At 52.8% G+C, this 13,202-nt stretch overlaps 1 protein-coding gene and 1 pseudogene across 7 annotated transcripts in view; one reads left to right on the top strand and one right to left on the bottom strand.

Moving 5' to 3' along the window:
- Window positions 1-13,202, top strand: part of GTPBP1 (GTP binding protein 1) — a 33,647-nt gene that overhangs the window by 16,897 nt on the left and 3,548 nt on the right. For 4 of the 6 annotated variants that reach the window (XM_031656294.1, XM_031656297.1, XM_031656295.1 and 1 more), the window contains 8 exons: window positions 271-394; window positions 2,835-2,949; window positions 4,523-4,667; window positions 4,775-4,957; window positions 5,731-5,866; window positions 6,501-6,679; window positions 7,992-8,192; window positions 12,816-12,885. In XM_031656294.1, coding sequence (XP_031512154.1) covers window positions 271-394; window positions 2,835-2,949; window positions 4,523-4,667; window positions 4,775-4,957; window positions 5,731-5,866; window positions 6,501-6,679; window positions 7,992-8,192; window positions 12,816-12,885 — 1,153 coding nt within the window. Of the gene's footprint in view, window positions 1-270; window positions 395-2,834; window positions 2,950-4,522; window positions 4,668-4,774; window positions 4,958-5,730; window positions 5,867-6,500; window positions 6,680-7,991; window positions 8,193-9,139; window positions 12,073-12,815; window positions 12,890-13,202 lie in introns of those variants that run through there. The other 2 variants (XM_021921558.2, XM_003905547.5) reach the window with 2 other exon arrangements.
- Window positions 532-2,040, bottom strand: LOC103888365 (annotated as a pseudogene). Its single transcript, XR_002515393.2, has one exon. The product of XR_002515393.2 is annotated as a thioredoxin-dependent peroxide reductase, mitochondrial pseudogene (transcript).

Genomic DNA, 13,202 nt, shown 5'->3' with positions numbered 1-13,202 from the left:
CTCCTAAAGTGCTAGGTTTACAGGCGTGAGCCACCGCTCCTGGCCTGGATTCACTTTGATGGCTCAAGACAGTTGTTTCCCTGACTGGGTTTATCTTTTTTATTGTTTGCAAGTCTCCTCCGATTTTGACACCCCACATCGTTGAGTCAGGGGTTAAAGTGATTTTTGCCCAGCCCAGCTTTCATCCACATCTGCCTTTGAGCCCCTGTGTCCACCCAGCAGCAATCTCTTTCTCCCTCGTCCTGATAATTCCTTTCTGTGTTGGGGCAGGTGGGCAGCAATGCCGGCATTGTGGGGATGACCAAAGAACACCTGGGCTTGGCACTGGCACTCAATGTACCTGTCTTTGTGGTAGTCACCAAGATTGACATGTGTCCTGCCAACATCTTGCAAGGTAAGTGGAGCCTCCAGCTAGCAGCAGCCGCTCTGATTAGTGCTGTCAGCTGTGTGCCTCCAGGTGGTCTGCTACCACGGCTTTAGCCCAGAAACTTCTTTTCTTTTTTATTTTTATTTATTTTTTTATTTTACAATATGTTTATTTTTTTATGTGCTCTACATTGAACACTTCAGCAAAGAAAATAATTATAATAATTTCAAAATGCAATCCCTGGATCCAATAAATATTCTTTATAATCCATGACACTAATCAATATCTAGAAATATATGTAGACAAAGTTAACTAATGAATAAAATAAATAAAATGACTACATAAACTACAAATTTCAGGCATGAGGCATCATGTATGATCAGTTAAGTCACTCTGCCACTTTTTAAAATAATACGATTCACATTTGCTCCAATCACATAAACGTTCATTTCAGGAGTTACATTTGACTGCTGATAACAACTGAAAGCTGTGATCTTTGTTAGCTTAAAAGAAAATTCAGTTTAATACAAACACATTCAAGATGAAAACTTTAGGACCCTTGATCAGAAGCTTTCAATGTGTGTTGCTCTACTTTGTTGTAGGCAAGATTCAAGTAAGGCTAAGATAGAAGAGTGTTTCCATTGAAGACATGATCTAAGAATTGCCTTCTACAGAGGTGAATTATGTTCTGTAGAAACTAGCTAGCTAGCCACCAAGACGTTACCAATAAAGGATTCCTTGTATTAGCAACTAACCATGCTTAAAAGGCCCTACCCAGTATTACAAAAATAAAACATTTAGAGTAATATTTATGAATATAAACACAATTGGTTCCTTGCCTTCTACAGATAGTCATCTATAAAATGATAAAAGGTTTCAACTGTGGTTCTTCTCTGGGGTGAGAAGGTGCAGATACATATGGGTGATCTACCGATTTACCTTCTGAAAGTACTCTTTGGAAGCAGCTGGATTTGGCTTGATTGCAGGAGAATCCGGTGTCCAGTTTGCTGGGCAGACTTCTCCATGGGTTTCTACATACTGGAACGCCTTCACCAAGCAGAGGGTCTCTTCCACGCTTCGGCCCACTGGGAAATCATTGATGCTCAAGTGCTTGATGACTCCATTGGGGTCAGTTATGAAGAGACCTCTTAGTGCAAGACCAGGACCTTCTAACAGCACACCTTGTCTCAGGAAGTTTGCTTAGATCTGACAAGAGTGGGATGTACATGTGGCCCAAACCACCATTCTTTCTTGGTGTATTTATCCAGGCAACTAAAGTGGGAATCCACTGAGACCACAACAACTTCACGGTTCACATCGTGAAATACCTTAGCTTTGTCACTAAAAGCAACAATTTCTCTAGGAAACATGAAGGTGAAATCCAAAGGATAGAAGAAGAGAACCAAATATTTCCCCTTAAAGTCATCAAGGCTTAGGTCTTTGAACTCTCTATTGACAATGGCTGTACCCTTACATAGGGTGCATGCTGGGCGACAGCAGGTGCATGTTATGAGGAGCTGGTGCTAAAGAATTTTGCTTGACTAGAACCGGACCATAATATGTTTGTCAAGCTCATTCTTCCCAGAAGCAGCAGGCCTGAGGGCTGCAGTGGCAGAAATGCCCCAAGGAATGGCACTCACACGTCGGAGCAGCCTTCCCACATCAGCTGCCATCTTCAGTGCATGCAGGCGAAACTTGCTTTGTCTTGTACTTAGATCTTGGCCTGAATTTCCATCAGCCCAGAATCTTCTGCTACTTCCTCCCCTATAGTTCTTGGTCTGAGCACAGCCTAGAATTATCCTCTTCCTTGTTCCTTCTGGTTCCAAATGCAGAAATTTTGAGCTCCTGAATCTGGCATCTCTTTTCAGGTGACCTCAGGCAGAAGGAGTTGGGCTCTACCAGCTAAGCTGGATATATATGGGGAAGTTTGGACAGAGGGTCTGATTACCTTTTACCACCAAAGCTTTGACACAGGGTTGCAGGACTAGGCCTTCGTGCCTTTTTCCCTCACTGCTAAAGATTGTAGAAAAGTATCCTTTTGGGAGGCCTCATAATAAGGTCTCTGTAGACTTCTAAATGTCTAAGAGATCCTTTTTGTTGGATGAGATTTTTTTTTTCCAGGAAATAGTGCATTCTGAGAACTGAAGTGTGAACTGAATTGTTTTTCTTGGGGACCCTCAAGTCACATGCTTACAGGAGGCAGGTCGTCCAGACATAAGAGAAATCTGCCAGATTTCAGACGCAGAACCCTAGAAAAGAGGCCCCATCTATGCTTTTCTTACTCTAGCAGCACCCAAAGTTTTGATCCTCGTTTTTGCTTCTCCAGGCATTGTGGCATTTAATACTGGTCCATCTATCTGTGTCTGTCTCCTGCTTGCATCAGTAATGGGTGGACCCATCTTGCTCTGGAAGCCTGGCCAAAGAGAGGGTTGTGTCCCCCTAATTCTGTTCCATTTCACCCTTTAAGAAACCCTGAAGCTGTTACAGCGCCTGCTGAAGTCACCAGGCTGCCGGAAGATCCCCGTGCTGGTGCAGAGCAAGGATGATGTGATTGTCACAGCCTCCAACTTCAGCTCTGAAAGGTAACGGGTAGGGAGCGCACACTTCAGACAGGCATCCTTGCAGGCAGGACCACAGTGAGTGATGGGCCTGGAGTGGCTGTCAGCTTGGGCATGAGGTCTCATTAAAACACTACATCAACACCTGTTCCTATTCGGAGATCGGAAGAAATAGATGCTTCCGATCTTAGCCCAGGGTCTCCCAAGCCAGCATTGTTGCCCAGGGGCAATATCATGTAACCCAGATTGTGAGGTACTGGCATTCCTGAGGTTGGCATCCCGGCTGAGACTTCAGTGTCCTTATCTGTGAAATGGGAATAACATTCCCTTCCCTGTAGGGCTCCTGTGAATGTTGGAAATGAATCATTAGAGCACTTAATGCCCTGCCTGGCTGATGGATGGTAAATATGCAGCCATTTTTGTAACTCAGTTTTTTATACTGTTGTTCCTCAAAAGCTCACTAATCATAGATAAGTTTTGGCATTTACTCATTAATGTATTCTTTCATTCCATAAATATTTACTGGATGTTTGTTCTGCCAGACTCTTCATCTAGACGTTGAGGATTCAGAGTTGAATTGAACACAATCCTTGTCCTCAAGGGGTTCAGCTCCTTGGTTAGAGATGCTGTCTCGATAATGGTGAACTCTACCAATTTTGCCTTTTCGCCCAGAGCTTGGTCTGTAGTGCCAGGCCCAGAGCAGCCTGGCTTTTTGCCTGTGCCTCTACCCTGATGTGGTCTTCAGTACCATCAGTTGGCCAGCAGAGGGGGCACGTTTCAGACAGCCCCATTTGAGCTTGTTGATACTGTCCAGTGCCTATTCTGTGCAGACACTATTCTAGGAGCTGTGGGGAATGTATAATTCCTGATCTCAAGGATTTTAATTCATTCACCCTGAGTAGGAGTGATAGAGACCATTTACAGGACTCCGATGAAAAATCAGAGGCAGTCATGTGTAACAGAGAAAAAGCTCTCCAGGAACTCAGAGGAGTCAAGAGTGTCCACCCAGGAGGGCTTTCACGGAAGAAGTGGTATTTGAGATGAGCTCTGAAGGGTGAGAGGGCCTGGTAGTTGCGTAAAAGGGAAAGAATTCAGGAAGGAAGGTCAGAGTGAGCAAATCCGCAAGGGCAGAAAAGTGCCAAGGTTTTAGGAGAAGGGAAAGTTCTCTGGTGTGGCTGGAATATAGGAATTTGCGAGAAGTGAATCTGCAGAGATGGCTACAAGCCCAAGCAAAGGGCTGTGTGTGTTGGGAGAGGGATTTGGAGTGTCTTCTCTGCAGCAGAAAGGCGGTTAAGGATTTTAAGCAAGCATGCGTGTGCTTGAGGAAGAAGCAGTCATGAGGTTCCAAACTAGGACAGAGAGGAGAAGACAGGTGTCAGAGACAGAACTGAGTGAGAGAAGAAGGCCTCAGAGCAGGGCTAGCTAGGAACTTGCTAGGTAGGGCGGAGAGGTCAAGCCCTCTGAAGAGGGAGAGGTGGAGTCATGAATAGCAGCATCTGCTCCTCGAGCCCTGTTGCTGCCCCTGCCCTGTGTCAGAGCAGAGCTAGCCTCCTAAGCGCCTCTCTCCTTTCTTCCTTCCTCTCCTCCCTCTGCTTAGGATGTGCCCGATATTCCAGATCTCCAATGTTACAGGCGAGAACCTAGATCTGCTGAAGATGTTCCTCAACCTCCTCTCCCCCCGCACCAGCTACAGGGAGGAGGAGCCTGCTGAGTTTCAGATTGATGACACCTACTCCGTCCCGGTGAGTGGCTCTGGGCGGGTGGCTGGGTAGGCATTTCCTACAGTGGCATCAGGGGGTGGGTCTGTGCTGGGGATGCACTTATGAGGCCAGGGTCTTCTCCTTGGCAGGGTGTGGGGACAGTGGTGTCGGGAACAACACTGAGAGGCCTGATCAAGCTGAATGACACACTGCTGCTGGGCCCAGACCCCCTGGGTAACTTCCTGTCCATTGCTGTCAAATCCATCCATCGCAAGCGCATGCCTGTCAAGGAGGTGCGGGGTGGCCAGACAGCATCCTTTGCGCTGAAGAAGGTGAGTAGCGATGATACTGAACACTCCCCTCAGACTCCATCATGCTAGGCTCTGGGCCAGATGCCTTACTTACCCACTCCAGTCCTCATGGCTGCTCTGCAAGATCAGGATTACTGCCCTCATTTTTACAGATGAGGAAACTGAGGCTCATAGCCCAGGGACTTGCTCAAGACCCACAGCTTATAAGTGCTAGAGTGAGGAATGCCTGCCTTGTCTGCTCTGTTCCTCCCTCTGGTGCCTGAGCAGGGTGGCCTGAGCTCAGTGGTGAGGTCAGATAGGAGTATCCTTGCTATGCAAGGATCCTTCTACATAGGGCCATTGGGATCTGTGTCAAATCCTCTTCCTATTCAGCCTTCTATCTCCTGGGGTTTGGGGTGGGTTCTAGTTCTGGGGTCACCTACCTTTAGCCACCAACTAAATTAACCAGGAAAATAGGACTTTCTTCCCCACAGTGGTCAGGTCATGCTCACCTGTTCCTTCCCCGTGAATGCTTGCCTGCCTTTGCTTCCTCATTCGTCCTTCATGGCCCAGCAGCTGAAGTGCTGATTCCCGCATGAAGCCTTCCTGAACCCCATTAGTAGTGTTGAGTCTTCCCATGGAGCACTGAGGCTGCTCGTGCTGTCCACCCTAGAAGACCTGTGGTCCAGGTGGTGAGGAAACCAGGCAGAGTTGGGGTGGTCCCTATCCCTAGAAAGACTCTTGGTCCCTGGGACCAGGGGTGAAATCAGAAGGCATCATTGTCCCTGAGGGCTGGGGCTCCCTCTTTCTTTCAGATCAAGCGCTCGTCCATCCGGAAGGGCATGGTGATGGTTTCCCCACGTTTGAATCCCCAAGCCTCCTGGGAGTTTGAGGCCGAGATTCTCGTCCTCCACCACCCCACCACAATTAGCCCGCGCTACCAGGCCATGGGTAGGTGTCTAAGGCCCTGCCAGCCCAGGAGGCCCTCGTGCTAGCTCCCCTCAGAAGGTGCTCCAGCAACCCAGGCTCCCCAGTTCCAGCTGCAGCTGGGCGGTGGGTCTCCTTCCTGTTTAGTGATGCCGTTCCTTCTGTTCCACCCATGAGCCACAGTGTTGATTCCTTCCCACAAACACTGAGGGCTGGGCTCTGAGGCCCAGACCTGTCCTCAGGGACCTCACATGCATTCCTTCAGCAAGGTCTGCTGAATGCTGCTGGGTGCCCAGCGGTGTTGCTAAGGTGCCGGGAACAAAGATGAGGTAGATGGGCAAGGATCCTTCCCCGCAGAAGCCCACAGTCCAGCGAGGAGGCGCATGTGCAGAGTGTGCTGTAATCCCAGGAACTCGGACCCTTGTCTGCACAGGGCCTGGGGGTGGGGGATGATGGGTGGGCATTAGCTGGAGGAAAATGTGGGAGATGGTAAGGCAGGATCAGAGCCAAGAGCAGGCTTCACGGGGGTCTGTAGCCCCAGAGATAAGCCCCCACCCTTCCACAGCTTAAGCGTATTTCATGCTTTCACTCACTGCCTCCCTTGTCCTGAAGCCACCAGGTGGCTCCAGCCTATCCTGACCTCTGGCTCCCTTGACAGTGCACTGTGGGAGCATCAGGCAGACAGCCACCATTCTGAGCATGGACAAGGACTGTCTGCGTACTGGGGACAAGGCCACTGTACATTTCCGCTTCATCAAGACCCCTGAGTACCTGCACATAGACCAGCGGCTGGTGTTCCGGGAAGGCCGCACCAAGGCTGTCGGCACCATCACCAAGGTACGGCCAGGGCGGACCTTGCCTGCCTCCAGGAAGCACTCAGGGGCCACCCTGATCACAGGGCAGAGGTTTAGTCATTGCCATGGGAGAGCTGGACCCACTGAGGTGTAGCCTTGGTGCCATCTCTCTACTCCCTTAGAGGTATTCCATGGCCTCCTGTCTTGGGCAGTGGTGGTGACCATGGAGAGGAGAAGGTAGAGTTGGGCTATGGTTTTCCTCCATAGAAAACTGGTGACGGAAAATCTGGGCCCAGCCAGGCTCAGCCTCCAAGGTGCTATCACAGGTTCCTGTGGCCTCGCTGGGGCCATGCCTAAGGTCTCCTCTCAGAGCAGAGGTCTGGTTGGAGTGAGTGCAGGGGGTTATGGGCCTCAGTTCTCTTGGGGCTTAAGCTGTTTGTGTGTCCTGGACACTTGCCCACTGCAGACCTTGCCCTGGGTCTTGGAGGGGCATTTGGTAGAGGGGTTTGACCCCTGCTCCGTACAAAGGAGGTACTGGCCCCAGCCTATCTGAGATCTTGGAATCAGTCTTTGGCTGACCTTGCCTCTAGAAAAGGCAAGGCATGGTCACCCTGGGGCTACAGATGTCCTCGAAGACCTGCATGCTCCTGGGACTGCTGAGTTTGGCCAAGCCTGCAGCAAACATTGTAATGTCCTCTGGGACTCACTGGGCTACTTTTATGCTTTGTATGAGAGAGAACTTGGGCCACAAGGGAAGATTGCAAGTCAGTTACTTCTGGCTGACAGCTTTCCAGATTTCTGATAGCCAAACTTCAAATGTTTCCAGCTGATGAGACATTGACTTGGTCTCTTTGGGAGGCCTGGAGTTAACACTTGCCCTAGACTTTTGTTATGGGAGCAGCAGCAGAGTCCTGGGGCTGGAGCTGCAGCTCACGCTCTGAGGAGTCTCTACCAGCTTAGCAACGAGAGCCCGCAGCTCCACTTGCCAGGTTCTGTGCAGGCTCTGGGCTCTGGGGCCTGGACTGAGTGGGAGGTGGGAGCAAGGTTCACCGATTTCCCTGTAGGAACAACAGCTGTAGCAGAGAAGAGGATGGAGTCTTTCTGGGCCGGGCAGAGGCAGGAAGTGAGGCATGAGCCCAGGGCCATAGCAGTCCTGGGCTACTGAGCGGGGATGAGAATGCCTCTTCATCCCCACTGCCTCCTGTCATGTCCTTCCTGCCATCCGTCTTGCCCTGAACTGGCAAGATCAAGGAATGAGGAGTCCCTGGGAGAAGGGGGCTGGGGGTGGGGGGGTAGCCAAGCCAGTGCCACTGCCCTGCAGCTCCAGCCTCAGCCTCTCTCTATGGCTCCCACAGCTGCTCCAGACCACCAACAACTCCCCGATGAACTCCAAGCCCCAGCAGATTAAAATGCAGTCGACGAAAAAGGGCCCCCTGACGAAACGAGACGAGGGGGGCCCATCTGGCGGGCCAGCAGTAGGAGCACCCCCACCTGGAGATGAAGCTTCCTGTCTAGGGGCTGGGCAGCCAGCTGCGTCCAGCAGTCTCCAGCCTCAGGTGAGCGTGGGCCCCTCGTGGCTTTGGCACGGTGGTGGGGGCTGTGGCTTCTACCCTGATTTGGTGAGGGTGACATGTAGGCCAGCCTCAAGCTTGGCTACAAGGTCTCCTCAACAACTCTGGCACTGAAGTGCTCCTAAGTGTGAGGCATTTGTCTCTAGAAGCTATAAGGCAGTGCTTTCCAAATCAGGGAATACAGCCCACCTGAAACCAGTTTAATTGGCCCTAACTAGCATTTGGTTTTAATGAAATAAAACAGAACAGAAAAATGTCGAAGCTTCCCTTTCGTAGTAAGTCTTGCAGGTATTGCTGGTGTGAGTGTCCAGGTGATATATGTGTGCACTGCAGTCCAGCAGGTTTGAGAGACACTGCCTTAGAGGGTCCTCCTCTGTCCCGTCCCTGACGTGCACACATCCTGAAGGGCAGGTGGCCTTGGGATGTGCCAGTGAGCCTCTTACCCGGCCTCTCCTGCCAGCTGTCTCCTGCAGGCACTCTCCTGGCGTGATGAAGGCCTGGTGCCCCTTGCACCCCTCTCCCCAGCATCTTTCTCCATTGTCCCCTCATTGGAAAAGGAGGCTATGCCTGGATCTGTCTGTCCATTCTGTTATCTGTCTCCTATTGGGTCTTTCCTCTGGTTCGTTCGCTTCCTTTCTGTCTCTCCTGCTCTGCTTTGTGCTTCTCTGAACATCCGCTTCTCACACCCTCATCACATGTGTCCTACCCACCCTGTTAGGAAGGCAGGGCAGGCACTGGCTCCATTTTAGAGACAGAGGGGAGGTGTTGCAGGCAGAATGGCCCAGGAAATTCCTGAGCAGGCTGGGGTGAAGACAGACCACGCTGCCTGCTCATGCATCTTCCGTCCCCCTCTCCCTGCTGCTCAGCCCCTCTGCTCTCTGGCCCTGCTCCCGATGGGCCAGTGCTTCTCAAGCTCCTTCTCTCTCTTTCAGCCCAAGCCCAGCAGTGGAGGCCGGCGACGAGGGGGCCAGCGCCACAAGGTGAAGTCCCAGGGGGCCTGTGTGACTCCTGCCAGCGGCTGCTGAACCTTCTCCTGGCCCACCCCACCACCCAAGGGGTCATCATACTCTGGCCACCGCTCCACCAGATGGGCAGAGCAGCTATGACCGCCACCCAGCCCTCCTGCTCAGGCCACAGCCGGAGCCTCCGCATTGCCCCCACCCCCATTTTCCAGGGGGGTTGTAATTTATAAGCTGAGGAAGGCAGCCAGACCTGGAGGACTGACCGTCTCCCACTGTCCTCCCCACCTTCTTCCTCACTCTCACATTTTTTGTACATCTGGGCCCTTAGTTTTTATTCTGTTTATTATACGTCTCTGTCTCTCTCTCGTGTGTGTGTGTGTGTGGTGCAGGAGTGCCACCCCCAGGGCCATATCAGCCTCTCTTTTCTCCTCCATGGCTGCCTGTCTGCATGTCTGTCTCTTTGAGAATCCTCGGGGCCGTCAGGGGATGTCAGGAGGGGAAGGAGCCGCTCTCCTATCTTGCTGCTCCTCTTGGCACTCAGGGGCCCCTTCCATGGAGACAGACTGGGTGGAGGGGCTTCTGGGATTTGGTGTCTGCTGCTGCCAGAGCAGGAACCCACAGTCTAGGACTTGGGCATTTTAACAGAGAGAAAGTAGTGGCTTCTCCTTTTCTCTCTCCTCCTCTTTCCCTTTAAGCCCGCAAACAGGTCATCATGCCAAAAGCTCTCTGGTTATAACCTGGAGACACGTGGAGGGGAGTAGTGATGGGATTGTAGGACTCTCCCCATCCCGGGCCCGGGCTCTGACCCTGACCCTGACCCTGGCCCTGGCCCTGGCCCTGGCCACCGACCCAAAGACAGCTGGTGGGTTTCCCCTTGGAGACAATCCTATGTTTGCCTGGGCCAGCCCTGGCTGCCCTCAGCTTTTGCTGATCTGCCCGGCCTGGAGCCTCCCCTCACCCCGCTTCTTGTTGGGCCTCAGGCACTGGTTACCAAAAGGGTGTCTGGGTCTGCTCAGGATCATGTTTTCTAGCACCTCCTGTTGGAGGGGTGGAGGGATGTTCCCCTGAGCTAGGCTGAGACTAAAACCCCATCTTCCCCATCACGTCACCCCCGTGGCTGCTACAGGAGCACAGTAGTGAGGCCTGAGCTCCAGGTTTAAAAGACAACTGGAGCGTGGGGAGGGCAGGTAGGGGTTAGTGAAAAGACACTTCCAGGGTTAGCACAGAGCATTTAACCCTCTGGAAGAACCCCTGCCTGGGGTGGGACTGTGCAGGCCAGAGAAGGGGACATGGGCCTGAACCCACCTGGACTGACCTCTGCACTGAAGCTACAGATGTAGGGTAGGCTGGTGGGCGGGGGTGGTTCCTTCTCTAGCCGGGGCAGACACCCAGCTGGCTGGGTCCTTCCTCAGCCTTGCCTCCTCCTGTCCCCCTTTCCTTTCCTCCTGCTTGCGGACTGCTGGTCCCCTCTCCTCCCCTCCTTCCAGCTGTTTCTAGTTACCACCTACCCCTGGCCATGGACTGATCAGACCAGCATTCAAAATAAAAGTTTGTTCCAAGTTGACAGTGTGGTGCTCCCTGCCCAGCCCCTCCAGGTGGAGGTGCTGCCACGGGAACGCAGTTGCTCTGCCTGCCCTGGGGCCCCTGGCAACAGCTGGGAGCAGGGTAGTGCTGTGAGGAGCCCAGCTTCCCCGGTCAGGCAGGCGTGGCTTCCGTGTTCAGGCTCCCTCACCAGCTGGTGACATGGGACAAGCTTACCAACCTTCTCTGAACCTCAGTTTTCTCATCTACAAGAGGCAAAGCCATACATCAAGGTTGTGTGGATTCAGAGAATGTGAGGCCCTGGGGTGTGCTGCACACAGGAAGGGCTTGCTCAGTGAGTGGTCTGCACGCCGTTAGCCACCCTGCCACCTCTGTGCCCTGGGCAGGCTCGAAAGGAGAGCTGTGGCTGAGACTGCCAGGGGTCTCGCACACTCCTGTTGACATTCCCAGCAACTGCCCCTGAGGTCGATGTTGTGTTTTTCTTTTTATTTTTGTTTGAGACTGAGTCTCGCTCTGTTGCCAGGCTGGAGTGCAGTGGCGTGATCTCTGCTCACTGCAACCTCCACCTCCCAGGTTCAAGCGATTCTGCCTCAGCCTCCTGAGTAGCTCCTCCTGAGTAGCTCCTGAGTAGCTGGGACTACAGGCGCACGCCACCACACCCAGCTAACTTTTTGCATTTTAGTAGAGACAGGGTTTCACCATGTCAGCCAGGATAGTCTCGATCTCCTGACCTTGTGATCCGCCTGCCTCAGCCTCCCAAAGTTTTGGCATTACAGGTGTGAGCCACTGCACCGGGCCTGTTCCGTTTTTCTAGTTAAGGAAACTGAAGCTCAGAAGTGTCACCAGCAGGTGTACATTCCCATGCCAGCCTTGCCCCCCGGCTTTTCCCAGGCAGGCTCCTGCGTGTCCGCTGGCCCCAGCCCAGTCCTCTGTCTCTAGGCTGCTTCCCTCCTGCTGTCTCTCCTGACTCTGGCCCTGCTTACAGGGCCACTACTTGCTGGTGCCTCCATAACAAGCCTCTGGCATTGAGCCCCCGGCATGGGAGGGGCTGTGGGGTCTGGGTTTCCACAAGGCTTAGCCATGGCAGAACCTCATTTTAACTCTTTGCCCCTACAAGCAGCAGTACTTGCCAGAACCATTCTTGGGATTCAGGAGCCTCTGGCCGCACTCAGGAGGGTGGGGTTGGATTTGTGTAGCTGCCAAGCCCACACCTGCCAGCAGGGGGCTGACTGGATCCATGCTTTACTGTGTTTAACGGGGGTAGCGGGGTCCCTACAGCCCTCCCAGCTAAACATTTGGAACAAAACACCAGCCCTTTTGTAGCAGATGCAGAATAAAATTGTTAATCCAATCACCTCGAATGGCAAGGCCTGACCCTTCTGTGTGTGCAGCAGGTGTTTGTGGCGTCCTTCCCAGGAGTAAGGCCTGTGATTGATGGTGGGATGGGGATGTCCAGACCCCTGACTCCATAGTCAGGACTGTTCTGGCTTATTGGCCACCCTGGCACAGAGAAGGTCACAGGAATGAATATGCCATGCACAGGGGCAGCATAAATTTAGTTGGGTTGGGGGAAGTACTGTGGAGCCAGCAGTGTGAGGGCTGTGCTGTGAGGACCCAGTAGGATTTGAATGTACAGATGGGCAGAGGGCACGTGCCCAGCCCAGGCTCTGGGCTGTTGCCACAGTGTGTGGCAACTTTCAGGGGCTTGCTTATTGGTGCTGCACGGGGACGTCTCCTTTGTTGAGATGGCGCCAGAGGCAGAGCAGGTGTTAGGGAAGGGGAGTGAGCACAGGACCAGCTGTCTCCCAAGAGGCTGAGGCATTGGCCAAGGCTTTGGGGGCTGGATTTGTGCCCCACCCAGCTCCTCTCTTGTGGCTATCTCCACAGCCCTCCCTACTGACTGGGTTCCTGGCTTTGTTTTCTCAGCCATGATGAGGAGCAGCCCTGGGCCAGGTACCACAGTGTGAGAGGCTCCAGGGTCAGGCTATAGAACCACCCGAACCAGGTCTGGGGAGCTATCTGTGGGAAAGGTCAGGGCCTGTTTTTCTCCTCGACTTGGCAGCTGCTGGCTGTTCAAGGGACCTACCTCCTTGTCCCTTCCCAGCCACAGGTCCAAGAGGCAAACAGCGAATTCCCATGGAGGAGAATCACTGTACTCCAAGCGGACATGGCCGGTAGGTAAGTGTAACTTTTTCTGCTGCTGTTCAGTGGCACTGAGAGACAGGAAGGCACCCCCGCCACACCCTTTGTGATGGGGTTATCAATGACAGCTAATAAAGCCACCTCACTTCTTCCTCATGCCAGCCCTTGACCCACAGACACTGGAGGAGGCCTGCGCCAGGCCCCGCCCCCACCACAACTGGGCTTTAGCTGAAAGTTGTGGGTGTCTGAACTTTAGGAATAAGTCTTCGGGGACATTTGTTCGGCCGAGAATCCATTTCCTCATCTGCCCAAGAGCAGCTGCCCTAGGTGATGTGCAAAGGTCATTTCC

The sequence above is a fragment of the Papio anubis genome, chromosome 16 (genome assembly GCF_008728515.1).
Source record: "Papio anubis isolate 15944 chromosome 16, Panubis1.0, whole genome shotgun sequence".
NCBI classification, from domain to species: domain Eukaryota; kingdom Metazoa; phylum Chordata; class Mammalia; order Primates; family Cercopithecidae; genus Papio; species Papio anubis.
The sequence above is the reverse complement of the archived record's forward strand: the minus strand, read 5'-3'. Positions and strand labels throughout refer to the sequence as shown.